The following is a 21,677-nucleotide window of genomic DNA, read 5'->3' on the forward strand; positions in this document are numbered from 1 at the left end:
GAGTGGTTTCACACGAAGACCGGCTGTTAACTCAAACTCAAATCTTACGAAATGGATCTTAAGTATTCAGAGCTTTTGGATGATAATATGTACAGTTGAAATAAATAAAAATTCTGCATATATCTCTTTACCTGTATGTAATACTTCACTTAGGTAAGATTTGGTTTGCAGGACTTTACACTGTAACACTTCTTGACATGAGGTCAACGGGAAATTAAAGCAACTGCAGTTTTGTTGCAGAAGTGAATGAATGACCACATGAATGTCATGTGCCCCGCTGGACCGACTGGGCTTGCGGAAGGTCACAAAGAGCAGTAGCATGACTGCAGATAAGATACGACTGGATTGACTGTGACTATTAACTGCTGAGTGTGTATATCCCTGTCGCCCGGTCAACGGTCAGAAGCAGACGACAAGGATCAATACCAAGTCAAACTCCATATCCCAGATGCTGTCAAAGTGCCGCTGTGGCATTGGAAGATCTTCCGTGGCGGGTGACAAGAGGAGACAAGAAGTGTCGGGGTAAAATTAAAAAAACGAAGGGTGAACCTCATGATCATGGTTCTTTTTTTAAGGTCACTTCTGTTTTTAAATGCTTCTGCTATTTGAACATTGCCTTGAACCTTTCTGCTTCTCGTTCAGTTGTGCGACAGAAAAAAAACGTAAACTGTCACACTGTACTTGTCAGGGAGGGAATAGAAACAAGATGGGTGATAAACAAAGAAAAACTACAGACGAGATGCTGTGTTTCTTCGTGGAGGCCGCTTGGTGGAGGACAAAGGTGCCAGGTTAGTTACATGATAATAACATCAAATTAAGCTATGAACAAGCATAACACACATTGAATCAAATCAATACAATACACTAAGCCCTGTCGCATGTTTGTGAGGGCTGAGTCTCAAGAATCCGGGCATCACAGCTTTCACATTTTAGGGCAACAAGGGGAGGGGAAAGTCATCAATTTAGGGTTAGGTCCAAAGTCGGGGTTTTGTGAAGCTGGAGGCTAACCCTAACCCTAACCCTAACCCCCTTGGTTCCAATGTTGTGAAGCATCTGTTTGTAGTTGACTTAGTTTTCCTCCACCATCAGTGTCTATTTGTTTTTCTTCCTGAGAGCTTTTTTCTCCATAACACAGAGTGAGCCGAATAGAAATTTGAAAATAAATATTTTTTTGAAAATATGAAATCTCCAATCACTTAATGGGTTGTGCAAAGGGGACTGCTGATGAAGAGCCATTGTCCAAAAGTTGAAGTGTGGAGGTTGGCTGAGGTCTGCTCCGGACTCTGGGGCTAAAATGGAGACTTTGCCGATTCTAACGGTTTTTTTTGTTTTTTTATTGTACAGATTGGTTTCGATTTCCCGACAGGGGCTTGGCTTTTAAGACACAGCGACAGGGTCTGCCTCAAGAGTCCAAAAGTTGAAATGTGGAAGTCGGCTGAGGTCTCGAAACGTAAAGTAATAAATAAAAAGTATATTGTTGAATAACTACAAAGGGGTACTTTTTTATTCATTAGAATAAGCTTAAAATATAATTTATGTCTAATATTAGTACAATAAGAATATATTAATGGTATATTGCTTGTATATTAATAAGACTCTTGCAATAAATTTCTAATGTACTTATAACATAAATTAAATACACTTTATTTCCACTATTCAAGCATGCATATTAATAAATACACAGCTACGTACTTTTTAGTACTAAGTATACTTAAAGTTGTTCCACTTTGGCACATAAAAGCACACTGAGTACACTTAAAATTGTGCTGTTCTACAATTTAAATACAACTCAAATGTGCTTAGTGCAAAATGAGTTGTTCCAAAAGTAGCAAGCTTTAAGTAAAATAATCTTTAACATACCTGAAGTATACTGATGCTCGCAGTTTTTGCACACCTCACCTTCCCTCTGCCAAGTGCAAATTGGCCGTTCATGATGAGACGTGAAGTGTTTTGTTGTCACGAGTGACCACTCTCACAGTACATCACGCAGTCGCATGTGCAATGGGTCATGCCCTTGACCTCTCATTAACTTTTGCTCCTCTCTGCTCTGCTCTGCTCTGCTCTGCGTGTGCGTGTGTGTGTGCGTGTGCGTGTGTGGGGCAGCAGGCCCGGCTTCCACCCTGGGCACGTTGGCTCATTAACTCCTGTTTAAAAGACGCCAGTGTTGTCGACCCGAGAACCCAGCCTCGACCAGAAGCCTCAGCCATCCCGCTGAACTCTTAATTGTAGCGTCCTAGGCCGACGCAGTTGTCATTCTCAGGTCTAGCCCCTGCTTTGATTCAATAACCAATGCACTTGCACCCATGGGCAAGTGGTCAGGACCATTGCTGTCGCATTGTTTCAATACATGGTCAATGCACCAAGGTGCATTCTCATCAGTTTAGTACATGTCCTGCCCAAAAACAAGCACGATTAATTAAGAACAACCCTTTTTCAACCATGTACCTTGTGCATTTACTGGTATTCAATTAGATCATTAAGTGCACAGCTCTTGTTTCTTCATCATCTTTTAGCGCCTCCTCACCGGCAGCAGCCAGTGGGCGGAGGCACTGTGTTTTTCCATTCTTGTGAGCACGATATCTCAAGAATGCCCTCAGGGAATTTCTTCAAATTGAGTACAAAGATTCAGTCGGACCGCATGATGAAGGGAATAGATTTTGTCGGCGAAAGGTGCAGGTGGCTTTGACCTCACTTAACTTTTTTTTTTTTTGCTTTGTGATTTGCAATAACTCACAACCACTTCCAGGGAGTCCTCTCAAATTTGATTACGGACGTTGACTTGGACTCACAGAGGAGCTGACCAGAATCTGGCGGTTCAAGGTCACGGCGACGTTATTTGAGGTATGCCTCGAGTGAGTCCTTTCAAATTTGGCATAAATATTCACTTTACCTCACAGATTAAAGGGATTTTCTGAAGCAATACATGTTTTATAAAAATCTGCGGATATTTCCTCGCCATCAGTTAGCTGTCGCCTTTTTTGTGCACCATTTTCTTTGTTTTTGATTTACAGGGGCTTCCCTGCGCTTAGAAACAAAATCAGGGTCAAAGGTCGAGGTCATGGTGACATCCCTTTTACGTTAACAAGCCAATTTTATTGAGCAGAACCACATTGCATTCGTCAGCGGGGGCGCACGACCATATAATACTAGTTTATGTCCAATTGTGACATGCAAACTCTTCAATGTTGACTTTGATGTAGCGGTGGTCTTTAGAAGTCGCTCCCAGAGTACAACGTTGCATCCATGTAGGTTGCCTCATGATGGGTTGCATCATTTTCTGACATATAAAAGCCCACACAAAACAGAGTCTTTGGAGATCAGCTTTAATGTTTACAGCTGTTCAGAGCAGAAGCTTCCAAAGTAAAAACACATCCTGTACAACCCCCTCCCCCACCCCCAAAAAAACACCAATCAACTGTCAACAGTTTACAGTGTCTAAAATCTATACATAAATATGAATGCAGTACCAGTTGCAATGAAAACTTTTTTTTTTCTTAAAAACATGAGCACTGTATATTAAATACAACCTCCTGCACTTTATATACATATATGCACTAGGTCATTGCTTTATCATGTTTCATATTGTACTCCGCTGTCTAAGTAACCACACCCAGTTCACTAAAATGATGCAGAAGCACAGGAAAGGCACACGCCCGTTTTGCAAATTGGGGGTGAAACGAGCCTTTTGATGTGAACTTGAATCTAACGACTGAGAATAGAGACAGTGATGAAAGACATTTTGTTTCAGCAGCAGATTGTTGTTATAATAATGTCATTGTCTCATAGGCTGTCCAGGCTATGACTGATATAGTATCTGACCAGGATGTCAGGTATTATCATTATTATTATTAATCCTTATTAACTCTGACACCCCCCCCCATTACTGGCTAATGGGCCTGTTCTGTTTGACCTATGGAATCTCTTGCTGCCAACACAGCACCCCAACTGTTTATTCTGGCTCCATGGCCCAGTTCAGACCTGGTATTTACAGTGCCGACATGCCGACAATGCCTTGGCGTGTTCACAGTGTGAGCAGAATAAATACAACAACAATGCCTATTAACACCACATGTCACCACCACATGAAACAGGTTGAAAATGCTGCAAATGCTGAAAACAGTTGGAAAAAAAAGCTTATATTATTAATAATGTAATCAGTAATTGCTCAATCCAGTCTCAAAAACTCAAATCCAGTTTCAGTTTTAAAGTGCACCGTTGCCTCTCAGCTGCTGTATTTGTACATGCATGTGCGCATGCAGGCCCTGATGGCAGCGATCTCCCAGACAGTGATGACGATCCCACAACCTTCACCAGGAGATGAACGGAGTGAGGAGAAGGAAATCAGGAGTGTTGGAAAACGAGTGAGCGCACAGAGAGACGGACAGACAGAGGAACAGAGGCGGAGGCGGAGGCGGAGGAGGAAACGTAGGATCCAAGGGCGACCGCGGAGATCAGGCACAGCAGGAGCAGGCAGAGTTGAATCAGTTGGCCCCCCAGAGGAGAAGTGACAGAGAGGAGAAAGAAGAAGTGATTCTCGGGAACAAAAGAGTGTTACCTCAGACTGTGAGAAACACTATTACAGTGTCTGTTTAAAACAAAAGAGAAAGGACGTGAAGAGCGAGCACCAACTAAAATGCTGTCTCAGGTATAAGTCGCCCCAAAAAATACAAAATAGCAGTCACATTATAGCAGATATTTTATAGTAGTTGATGCTCAGCTTCATAATATTCACATTTCTTTACAAAATCCTATTTACAACAGTTCCATTTGACCGATCGCGTGTCGGTTCCTTTGAGCTCAAAACCCTTTCTGCCTTCATGGTTTCATGACATGAAGATGTGGACTTTGATACCATATTTATCGACGCAGACTCCTGTTTTTTCCCTATGTTGGTGCGAACAGTGTTGTAGGCCGGCTCACCCTGGTTCATGAATACACAATCTCTCTATGGTACGTACTCATTAGTCTTACAGAAGTGTCCGGGGTGAGACAGTCTGCGGTTCAGTTTGGGAAGTCTCTCCAGCATGCCTGCCAGCTGGGTGAAGGTCGGCCTGTCGTCTGCCTCCGAGGACCAGCAGGAAGACAGGATCTCCTGTTGGGGTGGGAGCGAGAAGACCAATCAATGAAAGGGGGATGTGTTAAACGCTGGCCATTCGCTAGCGTGCGACTCGGGTGCGACGGCATCGCCGCAGGCATTCATTGTGACTTTGAGTGGGAAAAGGGATCGTATGTGACAGTGAGCAGCGAGGCCCGGAGAAACAGAGTTGGCTGCTGTAGTGAATTTGTGTGAATGTTAATAAATGCTGCATTGACTCAGGGCAAAGGAGAAGCTGAAAAGAAAAAGAGTTGGTCACCGGAGCCAGAAAAATAAATAAATTGCGAGCTGCTCCGTGCCGCCCTGGGCGTACCCTATGGGTAAATTTGCCTTTTATTCAGAATGTATCAATACTGAAAGAATTGCGTGTCCAAATTCAACACTGCGCTTCCGTGGGCCCTAAACCAAGTGTGAGACGATTCTTGAGATATGATTTCATGACTCATTAGCAGGATTTGTAAGATGTCTCCAGCAGTGGAGAGTAGCATCTCTGTTGCCCTTATATATAAAATATATTTATATTTATATTTTTATATTATTTATGTCCATTGTACAGTTAATTGGTCTGCGCTGTTATTGTTTTTATGCAAAGAATTATATATTTTTTAAAAAGCTACTTTTCCCCCATTTTTTTTAACAGTATGTGGGTGGGGGTCGTCAGTGTCCATACAACATCTATGTTGTAAGGATATTAATGGCGGTGATCATCATTCATATCCCTCCAACCTATGTGTTAATGATTAAATTCTTTACTACAGCACACAATTGCTTTCAAGGGCATAAAGACCTTTATAGATCTAGCCTCGTAAATTGCTGTCAGAGTTCACCAGATTGATGGATTTAACTTTGAAATGTTCTTTTCCGGGGGCCACAGCCAAGTTCTTCCACGATCTACCCACCGTCACCTCCTTGCCCAGGTTGGCATCTGCCAGCACCTTCTTCATGCCCTCGTTGCTGCCCACTAGCCAGATCTTAGCCTCCACAGGTTGGTTGGTGATGGGCCAGTCTCCGACCTGCAGCTCGTACCAGATTGTGCTGAAAATGACACAAGCACCAGGGTCAGAACAGGAAAACTGGCAACTGCAAAACTACTTCATGAGTCAGATTCTTCGTGCATACATCTGGCTTCAGATGTATGCACACTGGGGCATACAAGTGAAATGGAAAGGTTACACGAACAGGAATGGGGCTCCAGCTTTTTGTCAATGATTCAAAAGAATTGCTGCGAACTAAAGACAAGGTAAAGGAACTGGTTGCAAAAGTTAATACTTTACCACACTGTATGACGTAATTTCTTTTTGACTTCATAATCATGATGAGATGCGATAATGACAACGACATATGATCATAAAATATTTTGGATCTATATAAGCTAAAAGGTCAGGTCTATAGTACTATAAGAGGCAGAGAAACCTGGAAAAATTAATTTTTGAATTATAAATGATACCATTTTTCTTTCTTTGTGACTTCCTCATGGCGTAAATTTTTTGATCAGTACAAGCTTTAGATTGTCTCTATTTTATTTTTGGCAATATATTGGTAGAAGTCTTTTTCAGACCATATTCTGATGATTTTGACTGATCAGCTCTAAAAAGTGAATCATCTGGAAATAAACTGCTAAGAATATACTCACACACTCTCACACTCACACACACAGACAGACAGACAGACAGACAGACAGACAGACAGACAGACAGAGACAGACAGACAGACAGACACAGACACAGACACAGACACAGACACAGACACACACACACACACACACACACACACACACACACACACACACACACAGAGTTCGAGTGTGATCGACATGTGTTACCCAAATGCATAAACATCAGCAGCTTTGGAGAACGGCAGCTGGTCCTCCTCGACCTCTGGGCTCATCCTTCGAACGATCTCTGGAGCCAGGTAGTAGATCCAGCCCTGGGGTATCCGCAGCACGTTCTTCCTTCTAAACACACGTCGGCCCCCCGCACAGACACACATAGAGCAGTGATGAAGACAACAAGTGGCCAGAGATGCGGCTCAATTCGATAGAGTGGTCATTTACTTCACTCCCACCTGCCTTCTTGTACCACTCCAGACATCCCAAACAGGCCGAAGTCCGTGATGACCACCTTTTTCTTGTCATAGAACACGTTCTTAGACTTCAGATCCTTGTGAATGATGCCTTTGGCGTGAAGATAACCCATCCCCTGTAGAAGAGAGGGATATGCCGAATACAATCTTGTTTCCCATATTCTTTTTTGCACATTCCATCAATCTCACGGAGCGGCTTGTTTGATGCTTACCTTCACAATCTCCTGTGCAATCTGTCTGGTTTTATTGAGGTCGAGCATGTGACTTCTTTCCCTCACGACTGTGTATAGAGTCAAACCTGTACAGAAACTGCAGACAAAATTAATGACATACACGGTTAGCGACATCATACATGTAATGACCTACATGTAAAATCATCCCAACGTATAAACATATATTTGTGACATTAGGTGAAATTAGGGGAGAAAAGCAAAATTCAAATTTCAATTTGTAGTTATCTGTTTTTTTTCTCCATTTTTTCCAAGTCACGCTGTTGCACCTGGTGATGATGGCGAGGTGGGGCGGGGCCATGCAGGCGCCCATGAACAGGACCACGTTCTCGTGCCTGGTCTGCCTGTAGTTCATCACCTCCTTCTTGAAGAGCTTCAGGTGATCCTGGTTGTTGCCGTCGACCTCCAGCAGGCGAATGGCCACCTCGCCGTGCCAGCGGCCCTTATGCACCTTCCCCCAGCGACCCTGCGCATCCACAAAGTCAGCCATGTTGGACCCTAACATTGACATTTTGATTTTGTCGACACATCCTCCGTCTTCACCTTGCCAATAAGCTCCCCCAGCTGCAGCTGCTCATACGGGATGTCCCACTCCTGCAGGTAGATGCTGGTCTGGCTGGCTTTACGAGAGATCTGGCCCCTCCAGCGGCCGGCGGCCGCACGGCGGCATATGGAAGAGGGCAGGTCCTCGAGCCCGTCCTCATCACACTCCTCGGTGGGATAGCTCTTTTTGCTGCTGTACTGGTCAGCTGTTTCCTCATCCCCGACTGGGTAGTCTTCCTCTGCCCCCTCCTCCTGAGACATAGCAGAATAAAGGAAATGAACACGGAGATTTAATTGTTTGATTAGTTTTAAGTTAAACTCCGGAAGAGCCGTCAGAGGCAAAAATTAGGGTTGGGTGTCCAAGGACACATTAGCGTGCTGCCTGGGGGAAGCTGGGATCGAACCACCGACCTTTGGGACGGCCGACTCTAACTCCTGTGCCACAGCCGCTCAAACAGGGAAAGTGAAGAAAGATTTTTTTCATCTGTAAAAACAGGTGATTTTTGGGGCAGCAACAGTTATTGGATAAACTTTGGATTCGTTTTTGAATACTTAATTAATCACCAACTATTTTGTTAATCGATTAATCGGCTCCAGTCGTTTTGGATGGGGAAAAAAAGTCTCTGATTTCAGCTTCTTTAACGTGAATATGTTCTGGATTTAGTATTTCAGATGACCGTAAACACGATCGACATTTTTCACCATTTATGGACCAAACTACTAAAAAATAATTGGCAGATTAATCGATAATGAAAATAATCATTAGTTGCAGCTCTACTCATTTTGCTCCATCCCCTAATCAGCTGTTTTTTTGTGAAAAATCTGGAGCCCACATGTATGATGCACCGATCAGAATATAAAAATATACAGCTTGCATAGTTCTTCATATAATACATTTGTAATTGCATGCTAAAAGGACTATTACCCATTTCACCCAGGGTTGTAAGAGAGAGACAAAAACACTACAAAGTTCTTCCGACTTCCTCTAATGACAAATTATGTAACTGCTACAAAAGGGAACAGAAGGCCCTCTACAGTAAACTGGTAGAGTGTGAAACCGCACAACTCCTGTATACAGCACAGGCAAGTGGGATTTGTGTGACAGAGTAAATCTGTAGACACTCACCCCTCCTGGTTCTGCAGCCGGTAGCTGTGTGTCAGTGGGGCCCACCTGGGACACACTGAAAGAAAAACACGCAAGAATTAGCAACCGACAAAATCATTACGTTTGTGGAAGAATTATTACTGTGTGTATACGTTTAAACACATTACACAATAGGCTGACTGACGAAAAGTGACTGAACCCTTTGGAAATATCAGAATTCATGTATAAATCTGGCATCAATTAAAGCTCATTGCGAGTGCTGCAGTCTGTGTTAGAGTTGAATTTAGCTCTTATTTCAAATAATATTCTATACCGATTTGTTTCTTAATATGTTTGAGGCTACTTGATATAAAGGATTTGCCTATTACGATGTGTTATGATAGCTTAATGGATTATTAGGTAAACGGAATGACCTCATTTAAAAAAATGTTAACAGTTTAAAAACAACTTACTTCTATTACATCATACAGCATTTACATCTACCAAAATGTGTCATTCAAATTGTGTACCATTGTATAAAATCAAGCTGAAACATCTGTCATTTCTCTCCCCTTTCGCTTTTTGGAGTGAACTTTCCGGTTGATGCCGACCACAACCCCTCATGGCATGTCACAGGACTTGTGCCATGTGACTTTGGTTTGACCAGTTGCTTCACACTTTTAAAGGCGAAAGTAAAATGCTGATGTCCCACCTGATGTCCCAATATTCCTGAATTCAACGTCCAGAACAGTTTAGATATTCATCAGTCCACATTTAGGAAAAACTGTCTATAAACGAAGATCTAATTTTGTCAGTCCCAAGAAGTATCTCCGAAGATACAACACAGAATGGTGAATATGATTAAAAAATATAAAAATGAAGCATAAAGCTAAAGGCTTTCAGGAATCACTGGAGTCAGTTAGCATCCCTGTTCATGAGTCGAGCGTAAGCCAATCAGGGAGCACGGTGTCCATGTCAGGACACTACCGAGGAAGCGGCTGCTCTCCACAGACAACATCACTGCATGCCTCAAGAGCAGCAGGACTCTCCACAACATGACATCCCTGGGTGTCAGTGAAACAGGTGAAACTAAAGCTGAGTTGCTTCGACACAAAGCACTGTGTATTGCCGCAACATGCGCCAACATGAAAACACCAACATGGTTTGAGGTTGTTGCTGCCGAAATGAGACTCGACCAGTTATCAAGTCCAAGCGTTCATTGACCTTTTCCACCAGTACAGCGAAAGTTTTCATCATTCGTCGACAGTAATAGTTTGTGATATTAGCTTCAGGACATTGTGTTTGTCTACACTTGTGTTTCAGACGAAGCTCAGATCACATTTCTGATAAATCTGATGTGATAAAATAGATTTTTTCTTTTCTTTAAACAACAAACATTACAAACAACACTATATAAAACACTATAACACTATTATATACTATTAAAACAGAATATTTCATATTGATACGGATATGTACAATTTTAAAAGGACCATTTTGGCCGATCGACAAAGACCCTTGAAATGTGAGCTCTAGAGAAGTGTCTAAGAGATGTGGTGGGCACATCTCGGTCTAAAAGAAACACGTCAGTACCCTCTAGTGGACGAACTGTGCAATGGAGACACCATTTTTAAATGACCTTTGAATTCTCGTCATGTCATGTTACAAATCAGTCGAGCTGAAGGAAGGTATCTGTGTCACGCCGACGTATACCGATACTATACCTACAGTAGAGTACCGTCTGTGTAGCATGCAGGGGTTGGGTGTTGTTGTCTCTTACCCAGACTCGTGGCCGCTGGCGGAATGAGGAGCAGCAGTATGAGTGGCGGCGGGGACATCTGTTGGAAGATGTGGAGCTTCAAAACACCGCACTAAAACCAGAGTAATACTCAACATTCATTCAACACTACGTCCCGTAATTACTTTATTACTTCACGAATTCCCAACGGGGGATGTTAGATCCTTTCATGTCCCAGGCTCGATGTATCCAACAGCGTGAGCGTTCACATATTAATACTCAGATACTTTTGATTTCATGAACTTGAAAGAAAATAGAGCATCTGTGGCACAGGCCAAAGGTTGGGCCAGGGTTCAAAGACAGCATTCAGTAACTCCCCCTGGTGGCAGGTATAAGAGCTTTCGCAAGCTGTGTGTAACCTGCCGAGGAATTTTCTTTCCCCTTTTTCGATATATGTACCTTTGTGACAGGTAACATTATTAACATTTAATGCCAAAATGAAAACAGATCACTAACACACACAGTTCAGTTCATCACATCGTCCTGGCTAAAAGCAATCTTCAGGAGATTATGTTCAGTTTCAGAGGTGTTGGTTCCACTTAAAGGTTCATTCTGTAAACTGATTTTGGTGCTGCTGTTGAAACTGTCCTGCATTACGAAGGGAGCTGGTCCTAAGCCGCGTCCGCTCCTTTGGTCGACATGCTTTAATAGGATTTGGTGGACTAAACATCAGAAACATCTCCCAGCTTCACTTAACACACGTCACGCAGGTTGTGACGCAAGGCCTCAGGGCACGCGAGTGACACCGGTGACGGGGCGACGCCGCTGACCTGGGAAGTGGAAGCGGCTGTCGCAGGAGCCCCGCGGTGAGGAGTTGGCCGGGGGGGTGGTGCTGACACTCGGGGGGTTACTCTGCTGGAAATGTGCTGGAGAGGAAGGTGTGGAGGAGGTGGCGGAGGATGGGTTACTGCTGGAATCCAGCTGGTTTAAATTGGGGGGAGGCTCCTGTTAAAACACACACACACACACACACACACACGCGCACACACGGTGTATTTCCAGTACACTTACCTTATCTCTGCTTTGGATCTCAAATTTTTTACCAGAACAGTCGTAGAATCAAAAACATCTAAGACGGAATATGAAGACGGTTCTTACCCTTTTGGTTATTGCCTTTGGTAAAGTGCCGTACTGCAGTGGGATCTCTGCTGTGTGATTAATCCGATTATTGATATCTGATGGCACTGATTCTGCCCTGCGCATCCTTGGCACTACGTCAGAAACAAATAAAGCAATTTTACATCACATTCAGCAACAAAGTCCACGTCTCATCTTTGTCATGGGATGAGAAATTTGTTGACGAATATTTATTTTGTCGTAATATTAATTGTCAAATAAACACTAGGTGAAAATGTGCACAGTGGTGGTGCCCCAGAGGGATTTCCGACTTCCTTTATGCAGCCATTTTCTACCTGAGATTATTTGCACATATGTTGAGGTAAAAAGAAAAAGTGAACGGTATAAAAATGAGGTTGAACGTTGCTTACATGTGAGAAATGATATCCGACATGAGGGAGCATCCTTGGTACATTTGTTGTGGCACTTAAACCTGTGAACACATGGATGATGATGATGATGACGATGAGATCACAACACACGCAGCACTATGATCGTGACGGTGCGAGGGGAGGTCATATTCGCAGTCTCGTACTTGCAGTGCTTGCACTTCACACCGAACATCATGCTCTTGTGACACACTTGGCACGTCTGGGAGAGCCACGACTTGGTTGAAAACCTGCAATGACGGAGGACGGAAGAAAACACAGTTCAACGTCATGATCACGCAAACAACATCACAACAACATGTGATTAAAGGTTTATAACCCTGAGACATTGTTTGGTTGATGTATAATTCTGACCCTGTGAATTAATTATCAAGATATTGGGTTTTTTTTACACAACATGACATCCCACAAGATGATAGCGGGGCGATTATTGTAGTGGTGCATGTGAAGGTCAAAGGACATTACACAAATCTGTATCATTCTACTTGACTTTGGCACGGTCACGTTTATGATAAGAGAAATGTTTCCAGGGAATTTAATGAAAGGCTACAAAATACAATCCAAATCCTTTTCCGAACTCAGCCGAGTCACTGGGCCGGAGGCAGAGGCAAGGTCAATATTAAAACATTCACAGTCTGGTAAAATAAACAATGGGTCAGGCAGAGTGCTCGGCATTGTTCAGATTCCTGGCTTCTCCCGACACGGATGCTCCGACTCCACAGCGGCTCATACCAGAGGGCTCAGAGTGAAGAGTCACGCTGTCTGTCGCTGGGAGTTCACAGGAAGCCACAGCAGTGATAGTGGGACATTCCGAAAATTGGTTGTGGGGGTGTTTGTTTGTAGAACCGTAAAACACACACACAGCTAATTTGTCCTTGTAGGGTCAGCTAGGCCCGTCACTCACTAAAATGGTCCATTTTGAAGATTTGAGATTTTACACATAGAGGTCAATTCACTGTCATGATTGGTCCTACTTGACCTGTTCAATGTCTTTTTTCTGAAGAACCTTTTCTAATCTGACTCACTTTGACGGTCCTATCCAAATATTTCATTTCAAGTATTAGAGGTAGAGGTAAGAGTAACTGACCTGTGCGTTATGGCCAGGCCAATGTCTCTCCTCATCGTCTTAGGGGAACTTCTGTGTATGGTCCCGTCTGTGAAGTGCATAAACACACAACGGCAAACAATGGGAAAAATGAAACGGAGTCACAGACGCTCCAGCAGCCCCCAGTGTCTTAACAGCGACTCACTGTCCAGCAGGGTGGGGACGGCGGACATCATGTACGGGGCCGAGGCTGGGACCGGGCCGGGCGTCCGAGCGGACAGCAGCGGCGATCGCAGAGTCGAGTCCTCAGGACTGTTCCCGCAGCCGTTGATCTGAATGGCAGCCAGCACTCTGTTCTTCTTACAGGTCCTGCAGAGACGGGAGCGCAACTGGCACTTACTGTAAGTCCTCGGAGACTAGACAAAAACTAGTAATTGTCATTAGTAAAATGTAAACCTTGGTGTAATGGGTAGGGACAGATATGGCTGTGATTTGTAAGAACCACCTTTTTGTACGTTTTTGAGTTTTACCAACAGTCGGGCTAGAAATATAAAGTGTCCTGAGGGTGGTTTTACAGAAAAGACCATCAGCTCAATAATAATCAACTGGTTCCAGGGAGCATGAACGTGCTCTGTCATGTACATAGAAATCTGCTTGATATATTATAATATATCCCGTTGTGGCACACCAGTGCCTCTGCTAGAAGGAAAACACCCTCATCACCATGGGCAGAGGCCCTTCCCATGAGAGTTCCCGTTGAATGGGAGTCGTGACAACGGAAGTCCAAAATGCTTGCACGTCACGTGACTCATTTAAAATTCAGATGGTTCCCGGAAGTTCTTGGCGCGCAATTCTAATCCATTATTCAGAGCGACGGAACTGCGATTTTTTGGTAACTGAGACTGCGCCACTGATCTGCTTTCAAGCGCAGACATTCTGAGAGGAGGAGAGGAGGAAGGAGGGAGGGAGAGCGAAGACTTTTTCAGCGGGAGCTGCCGCTAAACTTGACGGCGGGGACAAACGCCGGGGCGTGAGTGATAGACTGTTTCATGTAAAGATCAAGAGGACTCGCAAGAATGATAAAAAGTGATGCTTGCCAGTGAAGTGCGCCCAATCACACACACACACACACACACACACACACACACACACACACACACACACACACACACACACACACACACACACACACACACACACACACACACACACACACACACACACACACACACACACACACACACACACACACACACACACACACACACACACACACACACGACTGCAGTATTAATTGTAAAACACACCAGTGTGAGGCAGGCTCCTCGATGCGGTTGGCCAGCTGCGACTCTTGACTCTTGCTTCTTTTCATTGCAATGTTGGGGAGGAGCTGCAACAGCTTGCGGGAAGAGGGCGGCGTCGTGTGGGAGGGCTTGGCACTGCGCATCTTAGGCGTTTGGGTGGCGTGAGGGGGGCTCGCCTCCAGTGTGAAGACGTCTGCCGATTCGTCAGCCGGCGCGCATGGCCTTTGGTCGACTGAGCAAGGTGCCACTGATATGGAGATGGAGGGGCCACGGGTGCTGGTGGGTCGCACGGGCGGCGGGCTAGTAGAAGAAAAGTCATTGCTGTCCTGTTTTGTCTCACATCTGCAGGAGTCGGAGTCAGGCCTCTGGTCGCCTCCTGGAGTCACACAGGAAAGGCCACATTAGCAATGACCACACACATTGTAACAGTGGTTACTTGTGGCACATGACCAATGTAAATTGTGTTTTAATGTGAAAGAAAATGTATGCAGTATAATTCCACATTAAATTTTAATCCACTTTAGGGTGAGACCCTCATGGTTCTCTCACATTCAAATTTAAATATAAAAAGTTTTGATTGTAGAGGAATGTGTAGGAAATGTCACACCCCTTCACCAAATAAAGGCAGACGGGGTTACAGGCACATTCATGTGCACAAACGCTGAAAAAAGTGACTTTTGCATGATATGTCGCATTTAAAGCGTCCCCAGGTTCAACTGGTACACACACATACGTGTCATCAGTGTGCACAAGACTTTAAAGGTATGCGGCCTGGCCCAGCGGTAGCATGTGATAAGTGTACGAAAAAGTGTCAAGAAACTTTTAGGAAGCCTTCTTTCATACAACGTTAGTATTTCCGTGGACAAGTCACGCTGCTTAGGGGCCCCCAGGTTTGGTGGCCCTGAGAGCGCAGAGGTTTCCAGGTGACACTTCAAAGTGATGACCATGCTCAGCCAGATCTTTTTTCTTTTCTTATTTAAACATTGGGCTTGTATGATTCAAATATGATTGTAATAATGCTGCACATAAAGGGACTACAATGGAGGACCTATCTTTGTTGAAGTTGCTCCTTAGAACTATTTTCAAATGAGTGAAGAAGCCACTGAAAATAACACTAATGACAATAATTGGTTGCTTTTTTTTAGTGTGTTGGTAATTCTTCTTTGAAAGTTCTCAGTAAATCAAGAAAAAAAAACGGCATGAATAAATCAACGTCAGTATTATTTCATGAAGTTCCTGTGAATGGTGCCGTCACATCACGCAGGGCGGGCCAGTGTTCTTGGTGCACCTGTTTCATCAGCACTCTTCAGGCAGGAGAGGGCGGCAGTGAGGCGAGAACGATCCTCCGAGTTGGAGCCCAGGCGTCTCATGGTGTCCTGCAGCTCAGAGCTGGACATCTGCAGCAACCCGTCCACGGAGAGCTTCCCTGCTGCAGCCTGCGGGGGGACAATCAGGACGTCTCAGTCACTGACTTTTAGAGGACGAGACAAAGCTGTGTCCCTGCACTAAGGTTTTGGTCCGTCGATCATCATTTAATGTGGGACTCTTTACAGTGCTTGACGTTAGGTACACCTTAAGGAGGAGTCAAAGCTGTACTGTAAGTGACGTGACGATTTGTTATTTTACTATAAGTTTCAATCTTTGCACATGCACACGAGTGTGAAGTGTGTTGAAGTCTTGGAGAGTGGAAGGACACACACTCAGTGACCAGAACGTGAGGAACTAAGATGCAGACTCCAGAGGCCTAGGCACAATGTTGGTTATGAGTGAGGCATCCCCTGGTAAATGAACATGGAGGCTGTCACTTAGCTCACTTCGTAACGAGTTATTGCGACGACATAAACAATGTGCACCACACTTGTACAGACCAAACAATCATGCAGATTAAATTGTGTCAGATGCCTGGGTGTGTTCAACCGCACTAGAAGAGTGCGGACTTCAGTTCATGAAAAAACTCCATGTATAAATGGCATTCAATGTAGGAATCACGTCAGCATGCATTCATATTTGCAAATGGAGAACTTGACCGTAGCGTCAACACTGACGTCAGCGTCATGAGTGTCGCCGGAGGACGGACGACCTGAATTGAATCCGCTGATCATATGATCAAATGACCCATCGCACAAAAATGTTTAGGATGCAGAAAGGAGCGCAGGCAGGTCGTCTGTCTGCAGGCCGGTTGGAACAGCTCCCGCTGTGTCTAGGCAACACCAGGTGGCTCACAGTTAGACGCGACCAATCAATAAGACGGTCAATATTCATCCGCACTCAACAGTCTTTCGCCAAGAATTTCTGTCAGCAGCGGGGCGAGCTGTGAACACATCCATCCGTCCATTAGCTGTACTGCTAATCCTTTGAAGGCCGTGGCAGGGGGCTGGGGTTAATCCAAGCTGACACTGGGCAAGAGGCTCATGCTCACATTCGCACCTACGGGCAATGTAGAGTGGCTGATAAAACTTACACGCATGTCTTTGGACCCTGGGAGGAAGAACCTGGAGGAAACCCAGGGAGCACATGCAAACTCCACACAGTTGAACTCGGGTTGAAACCCAAGACTATGCTGTAAACAACATTACATTTATCTCATAACGTTCATTAATGTTACACTTAATAAAAAAGAAGAACTACTGCCGGAGCAATGCCCGGGGCATTCTTTGTCTCCCACTTTTAAAGTTTTATGTTTAATTTTAGTCTGACAAAAGAGAAAACACATTTCCAGTATGCGAATGTGACACTTTAGTCAATTGCTACAAGTAACAAGCACACATTTTAAGCAACTGACAGAGGATCTTGAAAATGAAGCCAGAAGAAGCAGGCGAAAAGCTGTTGTGCTTCCAGTTTGACATTTCCACTAGACAAAATGTCATTACCTAATGTCAGGTTATGCCTAGTTCATACTACACCATTTTTTTTGCCAGATCTTCCCCTCGCCGAAGACTTGTGGAACTCGCCGACGAAAGCTCCAGATCAGAGCCGAATCGGGGTTCGATCAGAAGTCGCCACGTGAGAACTCGCAGACGCGATGCGAGAGGCTCACTGACACCTCACCTCCTCTGACTAGATCTCGTGCAGGCTAAACATCTAGACGAGTCAGCTGCAGCCAATCAGAGCGCACGGCCACGGCGTAGTCGGGGTCGAAAGATCGTGTAGTGTGTGACCCCCCCCCCCCCCCCCCCCCCCCCCCCCGCCAGTCAGTCGTGTAGCATGACTGAAGTGCACAGCCATCTGAGGACTTGAAAAACCGTGTAGTCTTAGCTTGGCATCAGGGGACATGGTGCGAGGCAAGATTTAAAACACCAAGAAAGCGGCTCCAAATGGAGCTTTACCTTCGACCCTCATCGCAAAAGTCAACGTCTGAAGGCCGCAAAGCAACATCTGGATAAGTCTGTGTTATTTAAATAGAAAAAAGAATGAATAAAAACTGACTTAGTAAGGCGCCAAAATGAAAATCCTTTTTTTCCCTTTCTATTTTCTAACTTTTAAAATGAAAAGTAGCAGTGCATTAACTTTGAGTTTATGTTTCTGCTGAATGCCAGGCGTTCACCCGTGTGTCCTCCAGGTACCCCACTGGTGTGTGTATATTTAAAACAAGAACTAACGGGTCTAAAAGTGGGCAGAACTGGGGATTGACATGTCCGATTATCTCTTTGCATGCAGCAAGACAAGCTTTAACAGAGATAATGTAAGTGGAGAAGGTTATAGATATTCTTAGATCTGACGTTGGATAAAGGTATTTGATTCGGATTCAAGCTGGATTTCAGCAACATGGACCCATGGGGGGGGGGGGGGGGGTTCTTCTTTTAGTTTTTATGCAAGACTGATTCCTGGAATCGGTTGGCAAACTGTGAAAACAAGTTTACTCTACACCGCTCTAATTTACTGGAATGTGTTTTCTCAACAGTGTGTGTGTCTGCGTGTGTGTGTGTGTGTGTGTGTGTGTGTGTGTGTGTGTGTGTGTTTAATGAAAAGAATAGGGAAATGGATTGGCTTAATATCCTGGCAACGGGCTGTTTCCTGCATTGTGTCCAGTGTCCATGGTCCAAGTGACATGGACATGCTGGGATAACAAAAGGGTCAGGATTTGTAGGTGATGTATCTGGGAAACAAGGCCGGGTCTGAATTTGAGGCTTTCCTTAAACTCAAGCTTTTATTTAATACCTGTCCATATTAAAATCAATGTGAGTTTTCTGGATTAGAACCGGCCCTGCAAAACCAATACTGCAGAATATGTCATTAATTCAAATGCTGTTGTTACACTACCTATGCTGACATTTATCTGACCAGGACCTGTAGCCGCTGCATGAATCATGATTCTTATCTGCCGTAAGACACAAGAAGCATAGTGTTATTCTCCTTGACAACAGAAACAGTCAGTCATTGTGATTGTTACAGCTACGGTTAAGCCTCCATGAACCGGTCAAGTTGTTGTTTACATCCACGTCTGTCCAGACTCACAATATATGCAGTGAAGCTTTTTAAGGCATTTGATATAATAATTTGCACATGAATGCTGAGTGTTGTGGTCAGTGAGGTCACAGTGCTCTTGACCTTGAGTCAAAGTCAAAGGTTGTGCCAAAGTAAAGGAGTAAATTCCCTCAAGGTGTTCAAGAGATATCACGTTTGTGAGAATGAGCGGACGCTCAACCAGATCACAGCGCTGTCGACGGTATGTCGACGGAATGATTGTGGTGATGGGGATGCTGGGCTGGGCATGTTCTTTTGTGCTTTATAGCGTCACTGCTGTGAATCAATCAGAGAAATAACATTTTGTTTCCCCTGATTCACTGCTTTGCACTCGCCAACGCTGCTCCCTGTCTTCATTCGCGCTGGAGCTCGCTCCACCGCCGCTGTGCTCCCTCTATCACCTTCGTTAAACCGAGAGGTGCGTTCACGGACGGCAACCGACGAATCCTGCGCGTCTGACAACTCTGTGAGCATTCACAGTGACTTCATCGTGGCCCATTTAAACTGTCGCACTTGAACTTGTAGCTGAAAGCCGCTTTGCAAATGAAGTTGTCTGACTCCTGGCTTCTGTAAATTATTCTGGACATCGGGGTGCTAACTGACACACAAAAGTGACAGGAAAAAATACTATTATCAGTGTCCTTTTTTTAAGGAGATGACAGGATTTTTCTTCAAGTCTCTAAGGACTGCGTAAAAATGGCAGCCAGAGCGGTGCTCGGAGACCGTGTACCTCCGCTAAGGCTCACCTCCTCCCTCACAATGTTAAAGAAAGTGACTCAAAAACCCCCCAGCATTTTGTCATTTATCCGTATCCGTATATGTCATGCCCCACCCCTCCACAAACTTTCATGGAAATCCATTCAGTTAGCCTTTGAGTCATTCTGCTGACGGAGAGGCAGACGGCAATGAAAACCTAACAGTGGTTATCCAGTGGCTCCTGAACAGGTTTCATCGAGGCCTGCTTCGCTTAAAGAGAGCAATACTACATCCGATATATCAAGACAAGGTTACAAGGTTTTAAAAACTATTTAACTGTTGAGCTCCCGAAGCCAAGAGGACGACTACGTGTAGATACTGGTGCACTACCCAAAGTGTTTGCCGGCAGCAAATATTTACAGTGAAAGCAAGTTGAAACCATCTTCCACCGGGATCCCACCGCAGCAACATCTGGCCCAACCCATCAGTACTCAGCAGTCATTACGACAAGTACTCAGGGGTCGGACCCAGGGTCAGACTATTTGTTGGACTATTTGTATGAGTCACACTTGGCCTTTATTTTTACAACTACTACACACCTGGAAAGTTTCTGTATCTTTGTAGATTGTGATGCTGTCACCATGACGACATTGCATGTGTGGGTGCACGTGCGGTCTGCGTATGATTACTAGATGTAATAATGTAGCAGGGAAAACTGCTGTTTTGGAACGCGACTTTGTTGACAGGTGTTGCGGATGGTGTGATACCACGGCAACCTGTGTGGATAAATGTATTCATAATTTAGTGTATTGTTGAGCGTCTGCTGACCAGAAGTTTCCAGTTCACAACTACATAAGCACTTGGACCAAACGAGCTGGGTGCTTCAGAATCAAAAGCACCAGTGATTCCTCTTTGTAACCGCCCATGACCTACTGACCTGTGTTAATCCTAATGACCGATTTTTGGTTAGCATGGCTTTCAGAGAAGCTTTCCCAAAAGCCATGGGACTCCTAGCAATTATGCTGAACTGACATGCTTTTTGAGAAAAATGACTCATGACATACAGAATCTCTACAGTAGTGTATGATTCAACTAATTCCCATGGTCTAGGGTGAAGAAAGTTCACAAAAAATCACGATAAATAGTAATATCATAAAGTAAAACTCGCAATAATTAAACATTGTCACACTTATAAGGTCGGTACCAAAGAACTGCGACAGCATCAAACTGGGAGATAAGTGGATCGTCCCGGCCCTAATCAAGAAGCGCCCTCCCAACAAATACAGACGAATGGTGTATTTGTCTTAACAGCCTCCTCATAAATGGTCAATGTGATTCTTTTATAGACGTGATGTTGGTTTCCTGTCAACTCGATGAAAAATAAAAAACAAGGTTAAAAAAGAAGAAAAAAAAATGACGGTTGTTCACCCTTTGCGAAGTTGAGGCATACCGATACCTGGGAAGTGCCTGGGCATGCCTCGGCTGCCGGCGCTGAGAGGGGACTAAAGCCCAAAGTGAAATGAAGGTTGGAGGGAGAAGCACCGACAGCAAGTCAGGACACTGACAGAAAAAGAACCAAAGAGGAGGGCAAAAGACTTTCCATTCATGCCACGAGGGTAGATCCCACAGAAGAACAACCAAACTCCTCTACCGGGCCGCAGAATCTTCCTAATGGGGTCGCGCACAGATGATTGCAGGTGAGCACACGGACTGAATGAGAGGGTAAGAGTCCAGGCTACCAGGCATGTGGTATGGGACATACAGTATGTCTCCAACTAACATGCAAACAGAAATCTGTCCTGAAGCAGCTGATACACAAGGCACAGACAGC

General features: G+C 44.5%; 1 protein-coding gene and 1 long non-coding RNA gene across 7 annotated transcripts in view; one reads left to right on the forward strand and one right to left on the reverse strand.

Annotated features, from left to right (window-relative positions):
- Positions 1-528: 528 nt before the first annotated feature.
- On the forward strand, positions 529-9,591 carry LOC118299621. Its single transcript, XR_004789906.2, has 2 exons — positions 529-788; positions 7,663-9,591. It is a non-coding gene; the product is annotated as an uncharacterized LOC118299621 (long non-coding RNA).
- Positions 3,307-21,677, reverse strand: part of LOC118299620 (kinase suppressor of Ras 1-like) — a 34,599-nt gene continuing 16,228 nt past the window's right edge. For 4 of the 6 annotated variants that reach the window (XM_035623473.2, XM_047335375.1, XM_047335377.1 and 1 more), the window contains 18 exons: positions 15,975-16,122; positions 14,690-15,062; positions 13,588-13,751; positions 13,425-13,491; positions 12,484-12,567; positions 12,320-12,381; positions 11,931-12,043; positions 11,603-11,777; positions 10,815-10,872; positions 9,077-9,131; positions 7,951-8,202; positions 7,677-7,873; positions 7,390-7,486; positions 7,160-7,293; positions 6,918-7,049; positions 5,995-6,130; positions 4,959-5,092; positions 3,307-4,305 (listed from right to left, as the gene is read on the reverse strand). In XM_035623473.2, coding sequence (XP_035479366.2) covers positions 4,203-4,305; positions 4,959-5,092; positions 5,995-6,130; positions 6,918-7,049; positions 7,160-7,293; positions 7,390-7,486; positions 7,677-7,873; positions 7,951-8,202; positions 9,077-9,131; positions 10,815-10,872; positions 11,603-11,777; positions 11,931-12,043; positions 12,320-12,381; positions 12,484-12,567; positions 13,425-13,491; positions 13,588-13,751; positions 14,690-15,062; positions 15,975-16,122 — 2,484 coding nt within the window. In that variant the 3' untranslated portion in view covers positions 3,307-4,202. The remainder of the gene's footprint in view (positions 4,306-4,958; positions 5,093-5,994; positions 6,131-6,917; positions 7,050-7,159; positions 7,294-7,389; positions 7,487-7,676; positions 7,874-7,950; positions 8,203-9,076; positions 9,132-10,814; positions 10,873-11,602; positions 11,778-11,930; positions 12,044-12,319; positions 12,382-12,483; positions 12,568-13,424; positions 13,492-13,587; positions 13,752-14,689; positions 15,063-15,974; positions 16,123-21,677) is intronic. The other 2 variants (XM_047335373.1, XM_047335374.1) reach the window with 2 other exon arrangements.

This window comes from Scophthalmus maximus, chromosome 11, assembly GCF_022379125.1.
Source record: "Scophthalmus maximus strain ysfricsl-2021 chromosome 11, ASM2237912v1, whole genome shotgun sequence".
Lineage (NCBI taxonomy): Eukaryota > Metazoa > Chordata > Actinopteri > Pleuronectiformes > Scophthalmidae > Scophthalmus > Scophthalmus maximus.